The sequence below is a fragment of the Neodiprion pinetum genome, chromosome 7 (assembly GCF_021155775.2).
Source record: "Neodiprion pinetum isolate iyNeoPine1 chromosome 7, iyNeoPine1.2, whole genome shotgun sequence".
Taxonomy (NCBI): domain Eukaryota; kingdom Metazoa; phylum Arthropoda; class Insecta; order Hymenoptera; family Diprionidae; genus Neodiprion; species Neodiprion pinetum.
In genome coordinates this window covers 23411740-23433096 of record NC_060238.1, presented here as the reverse complement: position 1 = coordinate 23433096, position 21357 = coordinate 23411740, and the positions used below count along the sequence as shown (strand labels likewise).

The 21357-nt window shown below is 36.6% G+C and overlaps 1 protein-coding gene across 6 annotated transcripts in view; it reads right to left on the bottom strand.

Annotated features, from left to right (window-relative positions):
- Positions 1-21357, bottom strand: part of cv-c (crossveinless c) — a 186760-nt gene that overhangs the window by 87984 nt on the left and 77419 nt on the right. For 4 of the 6 annotated variants that reach the window (XM_069137569.1, XM_046633897.2, XM_046633896.2 and 1 more), the window contains 6 exons: positions 14269-15864; positions 13941-14130; positions 13581-13829; positions 12656-12907; positions 12268-12464; positions 9196-9238 (listed from right to left, as the gene is read on the bottom strand). In XM_069137569.1, coding sequence (XP_068993670.1) covers positions 9196-9238; positions 12268-12464; positions 12656-12907; positions 13581-13829; positions 13941-14130; positions 14269-15864 — 2527 coding nt within the window. The remainder of the gene's footprint in view (positions 1-9195; positions 9239-12267; positions 12465-12655; positions 12908-13580; positions 13830-13940; positions 14131-14268; positions 15865-21357) is intronic. The other 2 variants (XM_046633898.2, XM_046633899.2) reach the window with 2 other exon arrangements.

The window sequence follows — 21357 nt, the reverse complement described above, 5'->3', positions numbered from 1 at the left end:
AAAAATTTCGGTAAAACAGGTGTCGTTAAAAAAACTGTTTGAATATTGTTGAAGTTACGAAACTTTTTTGGTAATTGCAACGCAAAATCAGTTTCTGAGGTTTATTCTACTTTTTTTAGTCGAACAAGGCTTTAACGTCAATTTATTCTTGCGCAAGCCTTAAATTTTCCCAACAGTTGCAAGAAAATATAGCAACTGTGATCGTAATGAGAAAGAATGGTAACGGATACTAGAAAACTAATTTTCATTTTCTCATTTTCGCACTTTCAAAGCTTCGACTTGTCGGAGTTACGCGTTTTCGGCATTTTGTCCGTCCGGAACTTTGAGTTTCGGGTTTCGGACCATTAACTTGTAAGTTTCGCCCGCCAAAGAGCTCGGAATTTGGAGCTTTCGAAACTTTTCAAAATTCCGAATTCCAACCCCCGCCTCATTGTCGCGTGCGAAAGATTTTCACCACAGAATATCCTGTATACTTTTCCCGACGTTTGAACCGCTGTTGCAGGATTGAATCGATGGTCTGGCTATTGCAAATTGTAAAGCCCTCGGAATACGGCGAGGAAAGTTTGCAAGATTTGTAGCCAATACAAGGGAATAAAACTCGTCGCCGATAGTTTAGAGAAAACTATTTGAAATACCGCATACCAAAGAAATAATTTCTTTTCACGGAAAGGAAAATTCACAGAGATATTTTCTTCGTCGTGATAAAATTTACGTAAAGAATTTTGGAGATGAAAAATAAAAGGAAAATCGTTGAAAAAATAAATGAATAAACAAATAAAAATACGAAAGAAAAAAACAACAACCAAGGATTCAAATTTTATAAAACGAGTTTGGCATAAACCTATCAATTGTACTGCGGAGTTGTTATTAAGAAGAAGAAAAAGAAAAAAAAAAGGAGAAATAAGAGGCGAAGTAAGAGATGGCAGAAGAAGATGAGTATTGCTCAACTATACGCGAATATTCTCGTTTTATTAGATTCCGACAGGAACAAATAAACGAAAAGCTCCCCTTCGAAACGCGGCCTTTTCTCTCTCTCTCTCTCTCTCTCTCTCTCTTATTGCACATGTTGCTTCACGCACGGTTATAATACGCTGGAAGTTTTTCAAGATCGCGATCTCGTAGAAAATTACTTTATCATTTTTTTTTTTCATTCTCCACAATATTTTCAGTTTATTCTTACAAATCCTTTGTCGTCAATTGGAGAAATTTTTTTGATGGATATAATTCGCAATAACTATACGTTTCTCAAATATTCGCGTTTTGTTTCTTTTAATGCTTCCTCTACTCGCTTTTTTCTACCAACAAAACAGATTCAACGTTTCGATAAGCAGAAAACATATAATTGACAATAACACGCCGCGTGCAAAATATTTAATCGTACAAAATTTCCTCGCACAATTCCAACAGTTTTAATTTACAGAATCCATCCGTTGGTGTTAACGAATGAAGTTTTTGCTCCACAATTTTCAGCATATAAACGCAAAACAGACGCTGTTTAACTCGCCATTCTTACGCGTTTTTATACAATTATTCCTCTTTCAAGCTGCGGCGTAAGATTTTCGACTGTAAAATTTAACAAGTTAAAAAAGCGAAAGCGAGATAAAAAAAAGAAAAAAAAAAAGGTAAAGAAAAATATGAAAAATTCTTCGAGGAATCGCGATACAACAATACTAATTATAATTACGTTTAACGTGACTATGGGTGTTGTTCTTTTTTTTCCCCCCCTCGACTTTTTTTTAGGTAAGCCGATCGCGAAACCGACAACTTTCCATTATTCCCCAGAAGATTACAATAGTCTCGTTACAAATTGCCACGCAACGATGATACAATACCGATAGAATCTGATTATACGCTAAATTAGATCACGCAAAAGTCAATTATTAATTTCGCTTACATATATATATATACATATTTATATATATATATATATATATATATATATATATATATATCTCACCGTTCAAATCTTGAATGACGCGGACAGAAAAACCGTATTCTAAAGCATTTAAGTAAAATTTACATCCGTACATATTTAAAATACGTACGTATAATACGCAACGCGTAGAATCGGAGTTGGATACTGAAGTTCGACGCGAACGTTTACATCGATGTGAGAATGACGATTAATTTCTTCCTCGAACGAAGAAAGAAATTTGACGAGTAAAATGAGGAAAAATAATAAATTAAAAAATTAAAATTATTACATACATACACAAACAGATTTATATCGACATTATAAATTTTTCTCTTGTATTTTATACGCGTATACGTTCTAATTTGAGAAGAGCCTCGGATGGGAGAAGGGGGAAAAAAAAACAAAAAACAAAAAAAAAAACCGCACCTTGACCGTATTTTTTTCATCATCGATACTAAATCAACGTAGTACAATTGTACCGAATAAATAAAATAATCTAAGTTTATCTAATGCGTGGTATATACCTTTGTTAAGTTTTAGTTTTATAAGAATTTCTCTCTCTCTCTCTCTCTCTCTCTCTTTATAATTACTTCTTTGATTTATATATTATCTTGATTGACGTATGTTTTTACTTTTTTTTTTTCTGTTTTACTTTGACTTGTGTTTTGTTTTTTTATTATTTCTTTTGTACCTTGTAGTTACACACTTTCTTCTTTGTTCAATTTACCGACGACGAGTAGTTTAATTTTTTCATACATATATTATACACATATGCACGTATGTTAAAATTAACGACAACACAACATTGTATATTATTGTACGTTAGGTTTCGCATAATTACAGCGGTTTGATACGCGTATGCGATAAAAAATATATATATATATAATAATTTAGCCTCCTGACCGCGGATACGACATTAACAATAACAACAATAATAACAATAATACGATATTATAGCGATAAATTTTCATCAAACAGATTTCATTTTTCTTTTCCACACCCGATTTTACACGCATCGTGAATGAAAACCACGATATTATAATAACGAACACGCGAAATACAATATTTATGGAAGATAAAAAAAAATAAAAAATCAACAATTCAGAGGATTCTGAAAATTTTCTCAGCGAACTTCTCTTCTCTTCTCATTTCTATTCCTTCTTCATATCAATGGTCATGTATCAGTTTAGGATAAATTTCAATCCTCAATTTATTTATTATCATTACTGCGGTGTAATTATAATTATTCAGTCTTTTTTTTTTCTTACGGTTCTGGTTTATATATTTGTTTTTTTTTTCTTATTTTATTCTACAAATCGTTCAACAAATTCTCGATTTTAAAAACAAGAACCAAACAATACAGAACAAAATTCACACGCGACGCTTGTTAACCTCGTGCAATTCATGTGCAGGGAAAAGAAAAAAAAAAAAAAAAAACGCACGTAAGAAACGAGAGAAGGAACAAAAAATTGGATCAATCGTCGCGAGAATATGATCGAAAATATATGCACGATGCACGAGTAATTGGATAACGAAAACCTAATACCCGGAAAGATAATCGGTTTATCGGTTTTTTTTTTATTTTCAACGTGGCATATCGTTAATAAATAACGCGCGAAAATCCGGGGTTATCGCGAACGACGCTGCACGCGGACTGCGCGAAGGCGTCGCGACGCCTCTGATTACTGCCAACGCCGAGCGAGGAACCGACGATCACTGCCATATAACAGAAATCGCGCGCACGGCGCCAAAACTCGGTTAGGCGCAGGCGTCCGAAATCCTTATCTAGCTGCGTGGCGTATACGCGTGTATACGATAAGAAGGATTTTCCGAACGGTAAGAATATCGAAAATCCAAAACAAGGAAAGATCTGAGCGGTGGAGAAATTTGCGGAACTGAAAATTTTTTTTTATCACTCGGAATTTCGATGTTTCGCATTTTTTTTTTTTTTTTTTAATTTTTTACATCACGTCCTTTCGTAACTTTGTCAGGGTCTGATTTCTTTACGTTAAGTTACGCCGCAAAAAAAAAAAAACAAAAAAAAATTCGGAATCCGGCAATTTCGAAACTTTTCGAAATTTCAACCCCGCCTCACATCGTACGGTATTAGGTACACGGTAAGTTTCAGGACAAGAGTTTGAAGCAAAAAAAAAAAAAAAAAGAAGAAGAAGAAGAAAAGATTGATCAAACCGAAAAGAGCAACGTAAAGGTTTTTTTTTTCTCTTCTCTTGTACTTGCCTGTTTAAAATTTATGATACATTATTTCTATCGTTTCTTTTCGCTTTACGTTTTTTTCCTAATTAATGAGAAACGACAAAAAAAAAAAAATAAGAAAACGAACATTAAATATTTTGCAAGTGGTTGTATCTATTCTGTCATTAATTCGCTTACTTGTTTCACACAGCGATTGTTATTATATTTCATTCTTCTCTTCCAAATTATAAAATTAGTCGAATATCGCTCAAAACGTTTTGCACGTTGTATATAATTAAACATAATTTCTAAACAGATATTCAACCAAACGATACAATTCCTTCCTTTTTTTTTTTCAATTTCGGTATAAATCACCCACGCGGCAATTGGCACGCAGATTGAAGCGCGTGTACGCAAAGTGAAAAAAAAAAAAACAAAAAGGTTCACCAACTTACGTATTGTACCGATATAACTTTTATACGTATATACACTGTACATAGTTATATAGTAAAGTAATAATGATAATAATAATAATAATAACAACAACAACAACAACAACGTAGCGTATGAAATATTGTACAGCGGAGATTTTTAAAATTAGGTGTTCGAGAGAAGAAGAGAAGAAAAAAGAAGATATATTTCAAATTTCTCGGATATATTAACGCGTCGATTATCATAGCACTCATCGATTCAGACACACGGATGATGCAATATGCGGATGATTCGCGTATATAAATATTAATCGACGTCGTGTGTAAAACAAAGAATTTCAAAAATCTGTATCCGTTCGCAGCGGGTTTTTTTTTTTTTTTTTTCTAAGGGGGTTGGTCTAAGTTTTGCTTCTAAATACTCGTCTTGTTTGAAGAAGAAAAAAACGAAAAGAAAAAATAAAAACACCGGGTGTTTTAGAAGTGAAAAAAAAAAGAGAAAAAATAAGCAGCAATATCAACGGAGACTAAAATTAGAAATATTATAACTGTGGCGCGTAACGCGAGTCCTTCGACTTTTGTATACCTATATGTATATACATACAGTCGGGTACATTGTGTACATATTTTTGTACATATAATATATTTGTACGCGGGAACGTGAAGCAGAAGAGAAAGGTGTTGGTGGAAAAAATTGGAAATAGACTGCAAGTTGAAAATAGACGTGGAAGTGAGAGGGGGAAGAAAAAAGAAAAAAAAAAAAGAAAAAAAAAAAAGAAATTAAAGAAAAAATTCACTTGCGTTTGTTTTGCTGGAAGGAAACAATCAAATATTTACACTCCGACGAGCTAGCTGTAAAATCGAATGATAACAAAAAAATAAAAATAAAAATAAAAATTAAAAACACTCCGACCGAAGAACAAAACATTAGACGAAGTGAAAAGCGTAAAAAGGATCGTGAAAAATTTACTCGTTAAATTCAAACCCATGCATCGAACACGTGCTGTGTTGGTAAAATTTCAACTCAATCTGTGTATTATTGTTATTATTGTTGTTATTATTGTAAATGTGTGTGTGTGTGTGTGTTTGTGCACACATTATACAGAAAATCGAATTTCAACACTAACGACGTATAAACAAAAATCTAGGTATAATAACAAGGCTGGAATTTAAGAAACACCGATTTTTTGAAGTTTCTCGGTGTGTGAAAAAATTGCGACATCAAAAACAAAAAAAAAAAAAAAATACGAACAGCAAAAACAACAACAATTTGATTTTTCAACACACAGTTTAATATTGAAAAGTAAGCTAGTGACAAGTAAATGAAAAAAAAAAAAAAATTAAAATAGCAACCAGCACTAAAATACTAGATTTTCTGACAACAATGATGATTTGAATTTTTTTATCGACAACCGAGCAGATATTTTAATCTTTCAAAAGAGAAGCCGAAAAAAAAGAAATAATCATATTTTATTGGATTTTATCGATTTTTCGGTGTTTGTTTAGAATCTATAAGTGAAAAAATATAAATTACGAAAAGTACAAATATACGTTTCATACACATTTGTTGTCAGAAAATGTGAAAAGAATTGAATGCGGAAAAGTCGGCCAATCAAGATTGTGGGACGAGGGGGAAGTAATTAAGTAAAAGAGAAGAAAAAAAAGTAGCAAACAATATTTGCATACACATACATACACGCAGATCGATAATATATATATATATATATATATATATATAGAATTATGTATCCATATTTATAAGAAACGGGCATAAAATGAGCGACAAAGAATCGCAAATGCATAAATCGATAAGATCGCGAAGCCAGATTTTGCATAAGGAAAAAATTGTTACATAGACAGGGGAACGAGATCAAGATCCATATTATCTGTTACATAATCTATCCGATGTTTTATCCTAACTTTCATCACTTTGTTCTCTTTCAAAATCGCGAACGAAAGTAGAGAATACATAGAAAGAAATATGAAAACGGAAGCGGATTATTCATATATATATATATATATATATTGCAATATGTTGCATGTGAATAATTTCGCGATACAGTTTCTAATTTCCATCTTGATCTTCTCTTTTATTTCGTTCACTTTATACATATATTATATATATATACATATATATATATATATACATATACATATATGAGTATTTCTCTTATCCCATCTCTCGACAGCTGGGATATTTGAAGGAAAAATCAACAAATGCAAGCTACTTTGGCAAGTGTAAGGTAGACGAGAGACAGAGAGAAGATGAGGAGGAGGAGATGAAACGACCTCGACGGCAAAGCAAGAATACAGTCACCGGTTGCAGAGAAAATCGCGAGACGCGATTTTAAACCGTCGCGTCAACGGCACGCATTGCATACCCAAATATATGTATACGAGAAACGGAAGAGAGAGGAAAAAAAAAAAGGAAAAAAAAAAACGAAACAAACAAATACGAGTGCACAAAAAAACGAAAGAACGAAAGCAAATGAAAAAAACAGGAAAGCACCAAGATGGAAAAACAGAATCGGAGAAAAAAAAAAAACGGAAAGACGGAAGGATTGTGAAGAAAAGATAAAAACGGGGTAAGAAGACGGTGGTGAGAAAAAAAAAAACAAAAAAAAAAAACGGCACAAGAAATAGAGAAAACAAACGCGAGGCTGCGAACTCGCGTTAAGTCGTTATTTATACACGCATCTGGTATATATGTGTATTCGTACGTACCAATACCTACATAAACATCGCACGATCACTTCACGATTTATGGGAGTTATGGTGGAAAAATTTGCGTACGATTGCGGGCTGTCTTTGAAAAAATTTTAGAGGGTCAAATTCGGAGCCTACTTCGATTTTTTTTTTTCAAATTTTTTTTTTTTCATCCCCCAACGTTCGACGAAAAATATTTAATTATTTTTTTTTCTTATCTTTCACTTCCTTCTATACCAAATTATCTCATCAACTATTTCGATGTTTCATTTTCTTTCTTTGGTTTTTTGTTTTCGGTGTTACTCCGTTTTTTTTTTTTCTTATATATATATATATACATATATATATATATATATCGGCACGTCAACCGATTATTAATTATTCTACAATTATGAAAGCGTCGCGCGGACAGATAGCAAGTAGTTGGGGGTTGTTGGTAATACGGCACAGAACGTTAGACAGAAACGGTGCACGTTGCGCGTGTGGTTGGAAAATTTTTCAGTTCCGAGGGAAAAAGTCGTGAAAGAAAGGTTGATGTTTTTTTCTTTCTATTTCTTCTTTCGAAGGTCTTAGAGTCTAGACGAAAAAAATTTTTCATCAAACGATGGGTCGGGCGGCAACGAAATTGATAAAGCTCTCTGATTGTCGCGGGTTTTTAGGGGCGAAAGATGGGAATGACAGACGGTGAGAGAAAAAGAGAAAAAGAGAGAAAGAGAGAGAGAGAGAGAGGGTGTGAAATTACATGTATAAAATCAAGCGCTGAACGAGAGAGATTAGAAAATACGAGAAAAAATAATTAATAATGTATAACGAAAAAAAAATCAAAGGGGGAATGAGAGGTGAAAAGAATATATATTATACGTATTTATCAGGGTGTTTGGGAAGAAAAATAATTTGAGATTTTCCACCGTGGGAACCGGAAAAAAAGTTCGTTCAAGTTAAAAGAAGGATACTGTGAAAATATGATTTTTCACTTTCTTTCACGTTTTTTTCAAATTTTTAAAGAAACACGTTGCAGTACGTTAACTATTATTTCTGTCCAGACATTTGTGTTCAACCCAAATATCACGATTCATAACACAACGATATATCATCGGGAAATCTTATTTTCATAAATTGAAAGTTCATATTGAATCATAACTATTTCACGAGATTCAATTAATAATAAAAAAATCGTCCGATCCACTTCTGAGACATGAACTGAAGACTTATTATCACAAGTGTGGTTCTTCTTAGTGAGGTAAATTGATATTGTGATTAATGTAAGGAATGAAGAAGAAAGAAAAAAAAAACGTTCTCACGATAAATTGGAGAAAAAAAAAAAAAAAAAATGGTATAAAAGTGATAGTCAACTGAGCGCGAGCTTTCACGTAACGTAGAACGCTAATTTTTTTTTACAAAACATTTTTCTTTTAACCTGAACAAACTTTTAGACGGTCCCATGGTGGAAAACCGCAAATTATTTTTATTTTCTAAGACCCTACACTGGGAATAGTAACGGATACTAGACTTTCCGGTAACAGGTAGAAAACTAATTTTCATTTTCTACCTAGAACTATATTTTGTCGATTGCGGTAAAAAATGAAAACAGTTAAGAACTGAGCGGTAACCGGAAATAAAAATTTCTCTCACTGTAATATTTGTGTAACAATGGTAAATGTAAATATTTCGACGATAAAATCTAATGATATTTTCTCCTCTTCCTCAATTGTATTTAGTTGAATTCTCGAATACTTGCCAATCACTCGGCAATAATCGGATTGACGAATCAGAGAGTAAAAATATTAAATCGGCAATACCTAACAGCTGTGCAAAATTAAATATATAAGAAAAGCGCAGATCTAGAATATTATCTAGATTCATTCTTCTTGCTAAGATTGTACCTACATCACATCGCGTTTGGTTATGTGCAACAAATTGATAATATTAAACATTATGTGTATAAAAACTCACCTGACAAATGACGCTCGGACTGTGATCGAGGCTGCTGGATGACCTGAAAGGAACAGAAGCAGAAAAACTGTTGAGAAAAAGTATGCTGATGAAAGAGAATTACATTAATAATAAGAATAATGAGAAGAAAGGAAGAGGACAGAAAAGAAAAAGAAAAAAACACAACAACGCGATTTACGGAGAAAATGAGATCACGAAAATCCCCCGAATGGAATTTTCAGTTGAAAATAAAAACCCGGCGGCAACCTGCTTTGAAAATATGCCGTGTGTTTTTAAAATACATAAAACAAGACGTACGAGGGATAAAAATCTCTTGATAAAAATAATATTTCATCGAATTTTCAAGCTGTTGATTTTTTTTTTTTTTTTTGTGTTAAAAATCTCGGCGTCGTCGTGATGCATTCATATGTAGTTTTTACAATCCTCAACAAATATCTGTTGCAATGTTTCATTCGCAGGTTCGATTTATGCGATGCGGCAAAAACGCGTCGTAGAATAATCAATGGAATTCGATGCCGTGTGATAAAATAATTTAAGTGTAACACTGTGAATTTTTCTTGCCGAGATATTTTTCGGTTATTTTTAAATATCAAAAGCTGTAAGTGTACAGCAAACGCCTTGTCGAAATCCAGTGTTTTCCCAGATCTTCTCAAATTTTCACCCCCCCCCCCCACCCCGTTAACTGGAAGATTTTTAATTTTTTTACCTCTCCATATTTTTCACTCTCCCCTTTTATTTCGTCAACATTTTCTTTTTTTTTTTTCTTTCTTCTGCTTTCCATCTCTCTCTCTCTCTCTCTCTCTCTCTCTCTCTCTCTCTCTCTCTCTCTCTCTCTTCCTCCATCCCCGTCTCTTCGGAAAAGGTCGGGCTCACCTTGGTCAAGCCCAACCCTAACTTGGAACGAGCTTGCAGCGCAACGAAAAACGGGCTTGTTTTCTCCGCGTGTTTAGAGTCGGTAGAAGGGTTGAGGTGTATCATGCGAATATAATTCGAGTAACGCGGCTCGCTGCCCATTTAGCTTTGACCGATGCCCGCCAGCCTTCAGGGATGTGTAAAAGCTCACCCGCCGAGCTTACCAACACCATGGTGTATATATGAAAGAGCTTTTCTCACCGCCGCGTCTTTCGATGTTATAGAAATAGTTGTACGTTGATGCAAACGCTGGCTTTAAACTGAGAAGATCCTCACAAATGTATCGCTGTTTATGCGTAATATTTTATTATTTGTACACAAGAAACAAAAAAAATTAATAAATAAACAATACGGTACGAGAAAAACAAGCCTGAGGAAAAATGATAAGAAACTCTAAAAGTAACTGAAAAAAGCTTTCGAGAGTATCGACGGATTCGAGGTTTTTTTTTTTCTTTATTCTCATCCGACGAACTAAAACAGCAACAAATTGAAATTCGTCTAATGGAATCACGAGTCGCAAATTTTTTTACACATTTCGGAATGATCGGTCGAATCTTGAAAATTGTACTGAGAATTCAGGAAACTTTACCGTTTTCTGTACATTTACATACATAGTCAAAAGACAGCTGATTGTACAAGTTTCGGATTTTTTTTTTTTTTTTTGTTTTGAATCTCAGAGTCGATATTACAGATACAGCAAAACTACGCGAATATTGAAAATAAAATTGGTGGAAAAAAGTCGGCCACGACGAAACGAGAAAAAGAAAAAAAAAACACAAATTCATTTCGGGATACCAAAATCACTCGGGTTTCCATCCGCGGTTTTGCTTCGCATCTTTTCAACTTCATCCACACGTAATTCTACGATATTATACAGTTTTAAAGTGTTGACGCGTTTTCAAATCGCCTGATATAAATATTGTACATACAGATTTTCAAAGATAACACATCTCGTGGCGGCAATCGCAATAAATCGATTTGGCAAAAGAATTTGTCATCTTCGTCATTTTTCGGTTCACTTTTAGGCTCGAAAAATGTAAAACGGAAGCAAGAAAAAACAAAAAAAAAAAAAACAAATAAATAAATAAATAAATAAACGCAGATCAACTCATTTTCATTTATAATACGTTTCTTTTTTTTTTTCATCGCCGTTTTCGTCCGTTCGTGTTCTATTTTCTCACTAACGAATTTGACGACCCTGATTGTGAAAAAACGAAACTGTGACTGCGTGAGCACGATTCGATCTTAAATAAATCCACACTCTTTGAATCCGTGTTTAACAAAATAGAATAATATTCAAAATATCGAAATTTTCTTCGCTCTCGTAGAGAAAAACAAAAAAAAAAGAACCAAGAAGAAAGAAAGAGTAATAAAAATTTGAATAATGATGCAAAAAAAAAAAAAAATACACATACGCACATGTGAGAACAACATGTGGTAGCGATATAATTATACGTTGGAAAATTCGTCACCGACGAAAACTTTAATCACTTGATCTCGTACCGTTATAAACGATAAATAATATATAACTACGTGTATAATAATTAATTACAAAGTATAAGGATGAAGGGGGGGGGGGGGGGGGGGGGGACTAGCATCGAATAAAAGCTGTGACGTAACTATGCCACGCGGTGGTTGTTTGATATTATTACTGGAACTGAGCTTGGGAAATATTACATGTGACGAAGACTGGAGTTGGCTATTTATACAAGCCAAGGACTATGTACTGTAGCTTATATCGTATGCCAGTTTGTCGGTGTTTGTATGTAATGTAAAGCAAAGAAACCGATGGTCGATGATCGAGACCTACATACACACATGTATAATGAATATGTATATATATTACGTCGACGTATCCATTGCCGTTGAATAAATGAATGATTAAAACATGCGGTTATAAAATATCGAAAAACATACAGTAGCAGCGACTAAATATATTCAGATTCGAAATCAGATTAAAAATAACTCGAAGGAATTGCCAATATAACGTGACTAAAACTAATCAATCATTACGAAGTAAGTTGATTCGATCAGAGCCATACCCCGTTTTATTCTAAAAAAAAAATCTCGTCAAGTTATCGCAGATGAACGAAATCGCAGCTACGCGAATTTGTTTAATTAAAAAACAAGAAAAAGATTCAAGGAGGAGAAACAACTCACCACCATGTGTTCGTCCTTTCCTTTTCCCTCGTCGCCGTTCTCGAGTAAAGGAGCACTGCTACTTTTACCACCTAGTTCAATGGTCATTGGTTCTGGTTTCAACTGCAAACTGGCAGCCGACGGTGAGGACGGTGCTCTTGGTGGTGATTCGAGTAATTCACCGGAGCTCATTGAGCTGCTGACGGTTGTCGAAAGGCCTGACGATCCGAAAAAAAAAATGTAATTATAATAAACGAGATTACACCGCGAATTGGAAAGCAACTCAATCGAGGAGTCTTCGGTCCATTTTCCACGTGGGAAAGAAGAGAGACACACGATAGAGCAAGGTAAAACAAATCATCGTCCGGAGAATTTCCCAAAATGTATAAGCAAGTGGTTGGTTAATTACCGAGAGGCAAATTGGTCGGCCTGGAAGGTTTCATCCTTGGTAAGGAATCATCGAGACCGCTGCTACTGTCGACAGCCTCCTGAGGATACCAATTGTCCTGATCCCTCGTCTGTGTGTGAACGCTTTCCCGTCTGACCCAAACATCGTCGGTAACAGCATCGAAGTACTTATCGGACCTTGTATTGACCTTCGAAGGTCTGCGTCGTATCCTCTCCCAGGTTTCTTTACGGTGACATTTGTTGTAGGTGGGTGCTGATCCGGCGAACGATTTAACAAGAAGATGATGATGATGACGATGATGATGATGATGATGATGATGATGATGATGATGATTATGAAGAACGGAACAGGCGGGGCAAGATGACGAGCAAAAACAGAAGAGGGATAGAGGTCGAAACAAAAAAGGGGTACGCCAAGTAACGTGAAATATTAGGCGATCGTTATCCTCTCTTTATCTATACGGTTTTAGTCACCTTGTTACAAATTTTGACCATTGTTTGATCCAGTTGCGTTCAAAGTTGCTTTAATTGGGTTATATATGCAGAGATTATGGCCACGAATAGTTGACAAGTGCTTTCGTCCACGTATGAACACCAATATTTAAACCGTAGAGTATACGAAGTGTGTGACGACAAAGTGGCTGCCCAGACTTAGTCAAATTCGAATTCTGGTCGTAAATCGAAGAGGTGACGGGGCACTGTTATTAAATTTCCCCAAACCGCCTAGAAATAACATTACAAAGCCAAACCCCTGAAAGTCATCCTTCAATTGCACAAAAATGCTGTTTTTCCGCACGATTTGTTATGTTGTCGTTACTAACTTCAGCGTGGTAAAATTACGCGCAACTGGAATTCCTGTTTTACAACATTGCATGCATAGACATAAATAAAACTACTCTACTTTCTATTTTATCCATCATACTCACGTTTGCTCAATCTGCGCTCTGTGCTTCGTGGTGGACTCGCGGTTCCAATGCCGCTTTCCAGCGGTGACGAAGCTCTGTCAGGATCGTTAACCTCCGGTGACAAACTGCCAGACGATATTTCGTCCATGCTCTGCAAGAGGTCTTGAGAGGAGGAGGATGACCTGTTATCATCGTCGACGGTGTCCTGCGGTGAACCTGGATAAAGGGTACATTCATCCCTCATTGATCGGGAGTCGATGGTCGATTCGGCTGTTCGATGACACACGCAGGTAATTTTCCCCCTCATTTCGCGAAAAGTTCATCGAGAAACGTATCGATAAAGTTTTTCAAATCAATCGAATAAAAATCGGATCTACTCACCTCTGGGAGACTCGAAATCGCTGACCCAAGTTCCAACGCTCGAGCATCGCGAAAGCGCCGGTGACGTTTGGGTGCCAATTTCGGAACACGGGACTTGACTCTCAACGAAACTTGAACCACCGTCAGGGCAGCAGGAGGACGAATATCCGTTCCGTAGCCGGGAAAGAAGCGAGTGCATGGAAATCGGCAGCTGAATAACAAAAATAGAAAACAAATATTTTCTGATCTGTTTTACCGACATATGTGTCGGTAAGGAATGCTGCTTTACCGATACGGATGTCGGTAAGGATTACTGCTTTACCAACGGCCGTACAACGACCCGACTTACCGATCCGGACCTGGGGTTGTGTTCCTGAACAACGCACACCCTCTCGTCACGATGATCTTGCCTCCGGGAGTTCTCCTCTTCGTAATAGGCGGCATGCTCCTCGTTACATTCACTGGATAAACTGCGAGAGACTGCGGCGTTGTTCGACGCCGATCCGGAAAGACTAGAAAACTTCTTCAACTCAACAGGACTGATCTGTCTGACGTCACTGTTGGACTCCGACAATCTCTTTGCGGACAGATCGGACCTTAGACTGATCGGAGAAATAGACCTGATGTTATGTGTGAGGTGAACATTTTTTCCCGGCTTAACACTTTGATCCGCGTTATTGTTCAGAAGAATATCCTGATCCGGCAGGGACGAGACCCTGACCAGGACAACGGTGTCCTGAAAACTTTTCGCCACAACAGACGGCTGCTGCCGTCTTCTCAACAGTTTTGAAAAGGACAACAATTTCTTGTCCTCCGTTGGCGTGACCGGCGCTGATTTCGGAGGCAGTACGAGGCTGTTCTCCAATGATTTCGACCTCGATATCATCTCGTTCGATTTACTGACTTCATTGAAAACAACGTCGTCGTATTCCGGTTGACTATCGCCGCAGCAATCATTGTCGGCGAAGCTGTTACCGCAGTTGAATTTCGACGACTGATTCTGGGTCGTCCTGATCTGAAGTCTTTGAGGATGCTGAAGATGATTGGCGTCAGTTTTTCGCCGCTTATCAAAGCAAGCCTGAAGCTGTATCGGAAGACTCGTTTTTCGCCTGTAGGCGCCGTTGTACTTCGGTGGTAATTTGGATAGGTAATTATTCTTTGGTGAAATTAACAAACTGTTGCAATTCTTGCCATCCTCGCCTTCACCTTCTCTGTTATCACTTATTATTTGGCTATTAACGTCGCCATTAACACCCGCACCGTTTACTAACGGACTAGAATCTGTCTCGCGACTTCCCCCCCAACTTCCACCTTCGAGTTCCGGTTCGTCGTAGTCCGAGCTTGCGTAGCCGCAAAAATTCCGACCGATTTTCCTGTCCCTACCGATCCTGGCTTCCGGTTCCAGCTTGTCCCGCGGCTCGTCGTAGTCCGAATTCAAGTGGTTCGGGCCCCTCGATAGACGGCCGTAAATCGGGGACCTTCGGCTCTTCTCATCGCAGCCATTCGTCAGGATTCGGGGCTCGTTATTGTCCTCGGAACCGGCTTCGCTGCAGCTGTCGGATATTCCAAACTCGTGTAGCAGATCCTTGTACTCGTCCCTGTCCAATTTTTCGCCCCCCAGCACGTTTCCTTTTTTCTCTGATATCCTCGCGACCCTCGACGATCCCTCCTCTTCCTTCCTTTTGAGCTCGTCGATTTCGTTAGCGATCAGCGAGTTCAAATCGGCCAAAATATCGTCGGTCCATTCGACAGCCACGTCGTCGCGTCGTCCTTCAGACGGACTCTTCTTCGCCCCTTCGTATTCAAATCTCGATAAACCACCCCGTCGATTCGTAGCCGGCAGCGATCTCGTCCCGGAATTCCAGCTCCTGATTCCCGACGATTCGGAGATCGATACTCGCGATCGCCTCGACGGCACTGATTCGATTATCTCACCGATTTCCTCCTGCAAAATTTCACAAAAAAAAATTGAAATTAAACGCCGATCACGGTAACTCTTGCAATATGAAATCAAATTGTTATTCAATTGAAACCGATTTTCCCGCACCGTTGTAACAAGATATATAAGACATACGTGTTTAATATTAATTCCCGATGATTATTTTATATCGGTATATTATATTTTATTATACACCGTTTAGTTACGCTCGATCGGAGTGATAAACCGCCTCAAGCTATTCAAGCACCAGTTATTCCCGAGCTGCATCAGCTTCTAGTTATCCTTCGATTTTACACCCAAAGAAACTCTCCACACGCCGTACGTATGTTACATTTTCTACATCTGCAGTACGAATGGGATCTAACTATTTTACATCGTAGGTTGCGATTCTGGTCGCGATTTATTGAGTGCAAAATTTTAGTTAAATTATAAAAAATTATTTACATTCCTTCTGTCATTTCTGCCTCGTTCAAGCTTCCCGATCAAGTTTCAAGACACAAAAGATCTCATTTCGAAAACGATTACATTTCTCACCCCCGAGTTAAAAAATCTCCAGAATAAATCGTTCACCGTTCGCGAACTTTGTTTGCGTGTGATATTCAATCGGTATATATTTATTTCTTTAACAAAATTCACTGCGATGCAAAATTTTCGCCATTTCTGTAACCTCGCTTTATTTTACCTACACATTTATCGTTTTGTGTAAAGAAAATGGCACCGTGCACGTATAACGCGAATAATTTAAGGAACCGATTCGCGATCGATCGGGAATCGGTGTAATCAAGATCTGCTCGACGGCTTGACAGAGTCTAGGTCGATTGGGTAAATTTATGCTAATGCTCTCACAGCAGTGATCCGTATCTAGGTACGTAAGTTGAAGTTCAGACACGTGAGTTGCCTCCGGTGCTGATTTCTTTGCCTCGATCGAGAAACACACGCACACATATATGCGTATATACGATACATCCACACGAATACATTATGTTTAATTCATTGAATGAAAAAGATCAACCGCAATTCGGAATCAATTCGATTCATTCCTTTCTTTTATCGATACTTGTGTACTTTGTATAATCAAACGACAAGTTATGTATCCGCCTGTAATAACAAAAAATTCCGAGAATCGTGAAAGATATTTCTATAAAGGAACGATGATTTTCTTTTCAAAGAAGGAATCGACCAATTCACTTTGACAATTAAATTCAATTCACTTTACTTGGTATTTAAAAGCAAATTTGTTTAATATTCAAAAATTGACTGCAATTTTATCTGATATGTGTGAAGAATTATTTACCCGCTGAAATTTATTTCCAAAGACAAAAGTGAAAATCCACCGTGTAACTCTGTCGCAAAGATTCTACTTTGACTCACGTTAGATTCAATATCTCTTTGTGATACTTTTTTCAATACTTGGTCAAATTTGCGAATTTTAAAAGACTTACGATTCAGATATCGAGAGATGCGACACTCTGCGAATTTCATACGCGACTGCAGTCTCCTTAGGCAAGAAACAGCCAAACGAGTCGACAGTCTCTTTTACCACGACTGCAGAAAACGCGAAGGAGAAACGATTGCGAGATAAATAATTCGACTACTGGACTGGGGAGAAAAAACGCGAACTCAACGACCGACGTCATAGATTAAAAAACCAAAGTTCCGGTTTAAAAAAGTTTTTCTTAATTAAAAATTACTATACTGTATATTTTGAAAATTCGTAATAACGTAAATTTTAAAAATGATTTTCCGATCCTTCGGGCAAACTCGTGAGAAATCGAATACGAAATAAAATCAGAGGTGTGATGATTATCCTCGAGTGTTTTAAATTCAAAAAATATATATATATATATATATAAATAAAAAAACTTCTCAGGCTTGTATTATAATCGATGCCGCGCAAAGCGAAGGTCGGATTCTACACACAGCCGTAGCAGCAGCTTAACAGCAGCCGATAATTAACGCAAAACCTTTCAACCCAATTAACCTCACTTTAAATACAAGTTTCATTCGAGTCCGTGCAGCAAAAGAAGAAGAAGAATAAAAACAAAATGTACCGAGTACGTTACAAAAAGAGAAGAGGAAAAAAAAAAAAAAACGGGCGTATAGCCCTAACCCAAATACCGTTTCGGGCAACGTTTAATTTTCGTCTATCACATTTGGACTTGGTTAGAAGAGTGGTAGCGGAAAAAAAAAAAAAAAAAAAAAATGAAGAAGAAGAAGAAGAATTTACTAAAAGAAAAATAAACAGACACGAAAGTATGAAAATGACGGACAGACGGATGAAAGAACGACGTGAAAAGAAAAAGATTAAATAAAATTAAAAATAATTAAAAAAAAAAAACGACGATGACGGATTACGAACTTGGCGCCGCGAGGCAAAGATCGTTATCGATTTATTAGAATAATCCGTTAATGGAAAACGGTACCTGAGAAGAATGAATTCACATTTCGTTGTTGTCTATTCTCTGCGTGTTACGCCTTCAATATCGAAGGATACGAATAAATTTTGTTCGATAATGCGGAGGAAAATTGAAAGGAAAAAACAGTGTTTACGAAAATTGTAACACGATTTACGTGCACGATTTTAATGTTGAAATATCCTGTTTTTCTACGTCGATAGAAAGTTGGTTCTCGTTATTTATAATCGTTCGTAACTATGTTCAATTAATCATTGCGTACAGATATACGAGTACGACGTTTTTCCGCAACAACATATTTTCACGTGTGTCAATGACGGGTATGATATAGAAATTGGCCAACTCGATTGGCTGTAAAAGTGTTTCTCGTATTAAATACAAGACATGCTCGTGTTGTAAAACAATCGTGGGAATTATTTTTCCTCGACGACATAACGATCGTGTAATAGTAATAAATAAATAACAGTATTAATATGACGATAAAATCAGTGTTAGATGAAAGGGAATTAACGCTGTAATAATTTTGAAGTGTAAAAAAAAAAAAAAAAATTAAAATAATTAAATAAAAATAGGGCCGATGTTGAAATTCCGAATTTGAAAAGTTTCGAAAGCGCAATATTGCGAATTTTATCGTGGAGAAACTCGAAGCAAAGAAGTCGAACCTTGACGAGACGCCAAAGTTCCGAAAGGAAAAAATGCCAAAAAGCATTTTACTCTGTTAAAACTATACTTTTCGGTACATTGTTCTATCGTAACTTGAATTATCAGAATCTCGCGTATAGAAACTTTGAGCCGTCGGATTTCCGACCAATCGAAACTTCCCGTTTCCCCAAAGTTTGATCTCTTCGCTTCAACTTTCGGAGCTTTTCGAATCGGGAACTTCAACCCAGCCCCAAAAAATCACACATTTTTATCTCCCGTCCCTCAAATTCATTCCGACTGGTAACGAACGATAAGTAACGCTGTTACAAACAACGAAGAAATCTCACCAAATTTATGTATTGAAATAAACATTCTCATCGAGTTCAAAGTTCGATCTGAAATATCTAATTGTAACCAGCGACCATATATCCCATATTGAAACCGAGTTTCGCCTCGTCGGGTTTTAGGTGTTACATACCTGCGTCAAACGGTGGGATATAAAGTTGACGGAATCAATCAAACTGGCTGCAAGCAGGCAACTTCGCGTCGTAAATCATAAAGATAAGGTGTGCCTGGACTGCCCACATTAAGGTACAACATACCTACACGTAAATAAGGCGAGCCTTTCGCCCAAGTTTCAGGCGAGTGAAGTGAAACGTGCGTACACGCGCACACACGCATATATGTGTATATATATATTGTTATTATTATTATATATAAACACATAATAGACGCGTGTGTGTGTCAGAGAGAAACGTTGATGTATGTATTTTATAGTACGAAGCTACGGGGATAATTAATTACCCAACCCAGTCTCTAGTCATTCGGTGTAACAACAATTCCAAAACGTCCGTGCACATTACAACCGCATTCAAAACTCCGTAGACACGAGAGAATTCTGACACTCGCCGCCTCGTCTACCGAGGGTTAATTTCTGTGCTGGGTTTGAAACAGACGATGATGATGATAATAACGACAACAGTGATAATGTTTGTAACAACAAACTGACTACATATCCACTGAAATTACCGCATCTACAATGAGAAAAATTTCATTTTTTTCGAACGCTTTTAATAGTTCCGATTTACTTTTTTTACAATAACAATTTTGCAAAATTATTGAAGATTTTATAGTTTTTCAACTTTATCCTTTCCGCTGAATCGTCAAGTTTCCATATTCATATAATTATTTATTTGTATTTTATTTCTTCTCTTCTCAACAAATTGCGTCATGCATGGACAAAAGTAAGATTCAAACGTTTACAAAACCTGTTTTTTGTTGTGGGTTTTTTTTTTCGATGATTTTCGTACTGTCGAAATTCATTTTCACATTCAGTTGTAGAGAATCGTAATCGATTGTTTTTTTTTTTCTTTTTCCGTGGACCGAGGAGGCGAAGAAATTAACACATTAAAAGAAAAGGCAAAACGTTGTAAAGTAAAACACAAAACATCCTAAATATCTGAACGTCTCAACAGTTTCACCGTAATCGCAATTCTATTCGCAATTTCAACAAGATGTCGCAAATTTGAAAATGTATTCGTATTCCGAAAGAATCATAGCGAATCATTTCGAAAAGATTTCGAAACAATTCAAAAGTTCCAAAATCATCAATCCCGCGGATCAATTCAATTATCCTTAACACAAGTTTTCGTAACGATTCGTGATGAAGAAAAATCGTCATTTCGTAATAAAACTAAACATGCGCGTATATTTTTGCAAGCTTAGTTTTCTAAAAATCATTGTAAAAATAAGAAAATAGCAAATCTTTCCAAAAGTTTCGTTACGGCAACGTTGCCAAGTTAAACCTCGTTGAAAACCATCGTTTTCCACGTCAATGTTGAATTCAACCCGCGAACTTTGACCCTGTCAATTATTATTTCTCGTATAATTAGGCGTCCAAGCCATGCCATGTATGTATATAATAAATTGTACACCATATCTAACAGTTTAATAATTGGCAATATCAACCTCTGTTAATTAAATTCCCTTGCGTTCACTTGATTGTAGAAAAGCTCGAGTATGTTTCCGAGCCGAAAACACTGTATATTCGTAATAAATTGTCCCGCGTCAGGTTCGGTTAGCAATAATAATTAGCCGGGGGGCTAATTGAACATCGGAAAACGTTGGTAAATAATTAATCGGCAGAACAACAAACGACACGTGGTTTGGATAAACAAAGTTTGCGTATAAATTTATACACACTGTTCAACGATCATCGGACCACGTAACGCGCAATGACGTAGATTGGCCGATATTATCAAGTGGTTAAAAAATCCTTAGCGGCAGCGTTGCAACTGCACTGAAATGGGAAAAAGAGAAGCGAAGAGAAGAGAAGGGAACAAGGAGAAATTAAAGAGGGGGAAAACGGCAAGGCGTGAATAAAGCAACGAGCCAATGCTGTCGAGACGCCAATTATGGATCGAATCGAGAGAGTATCGCGAGA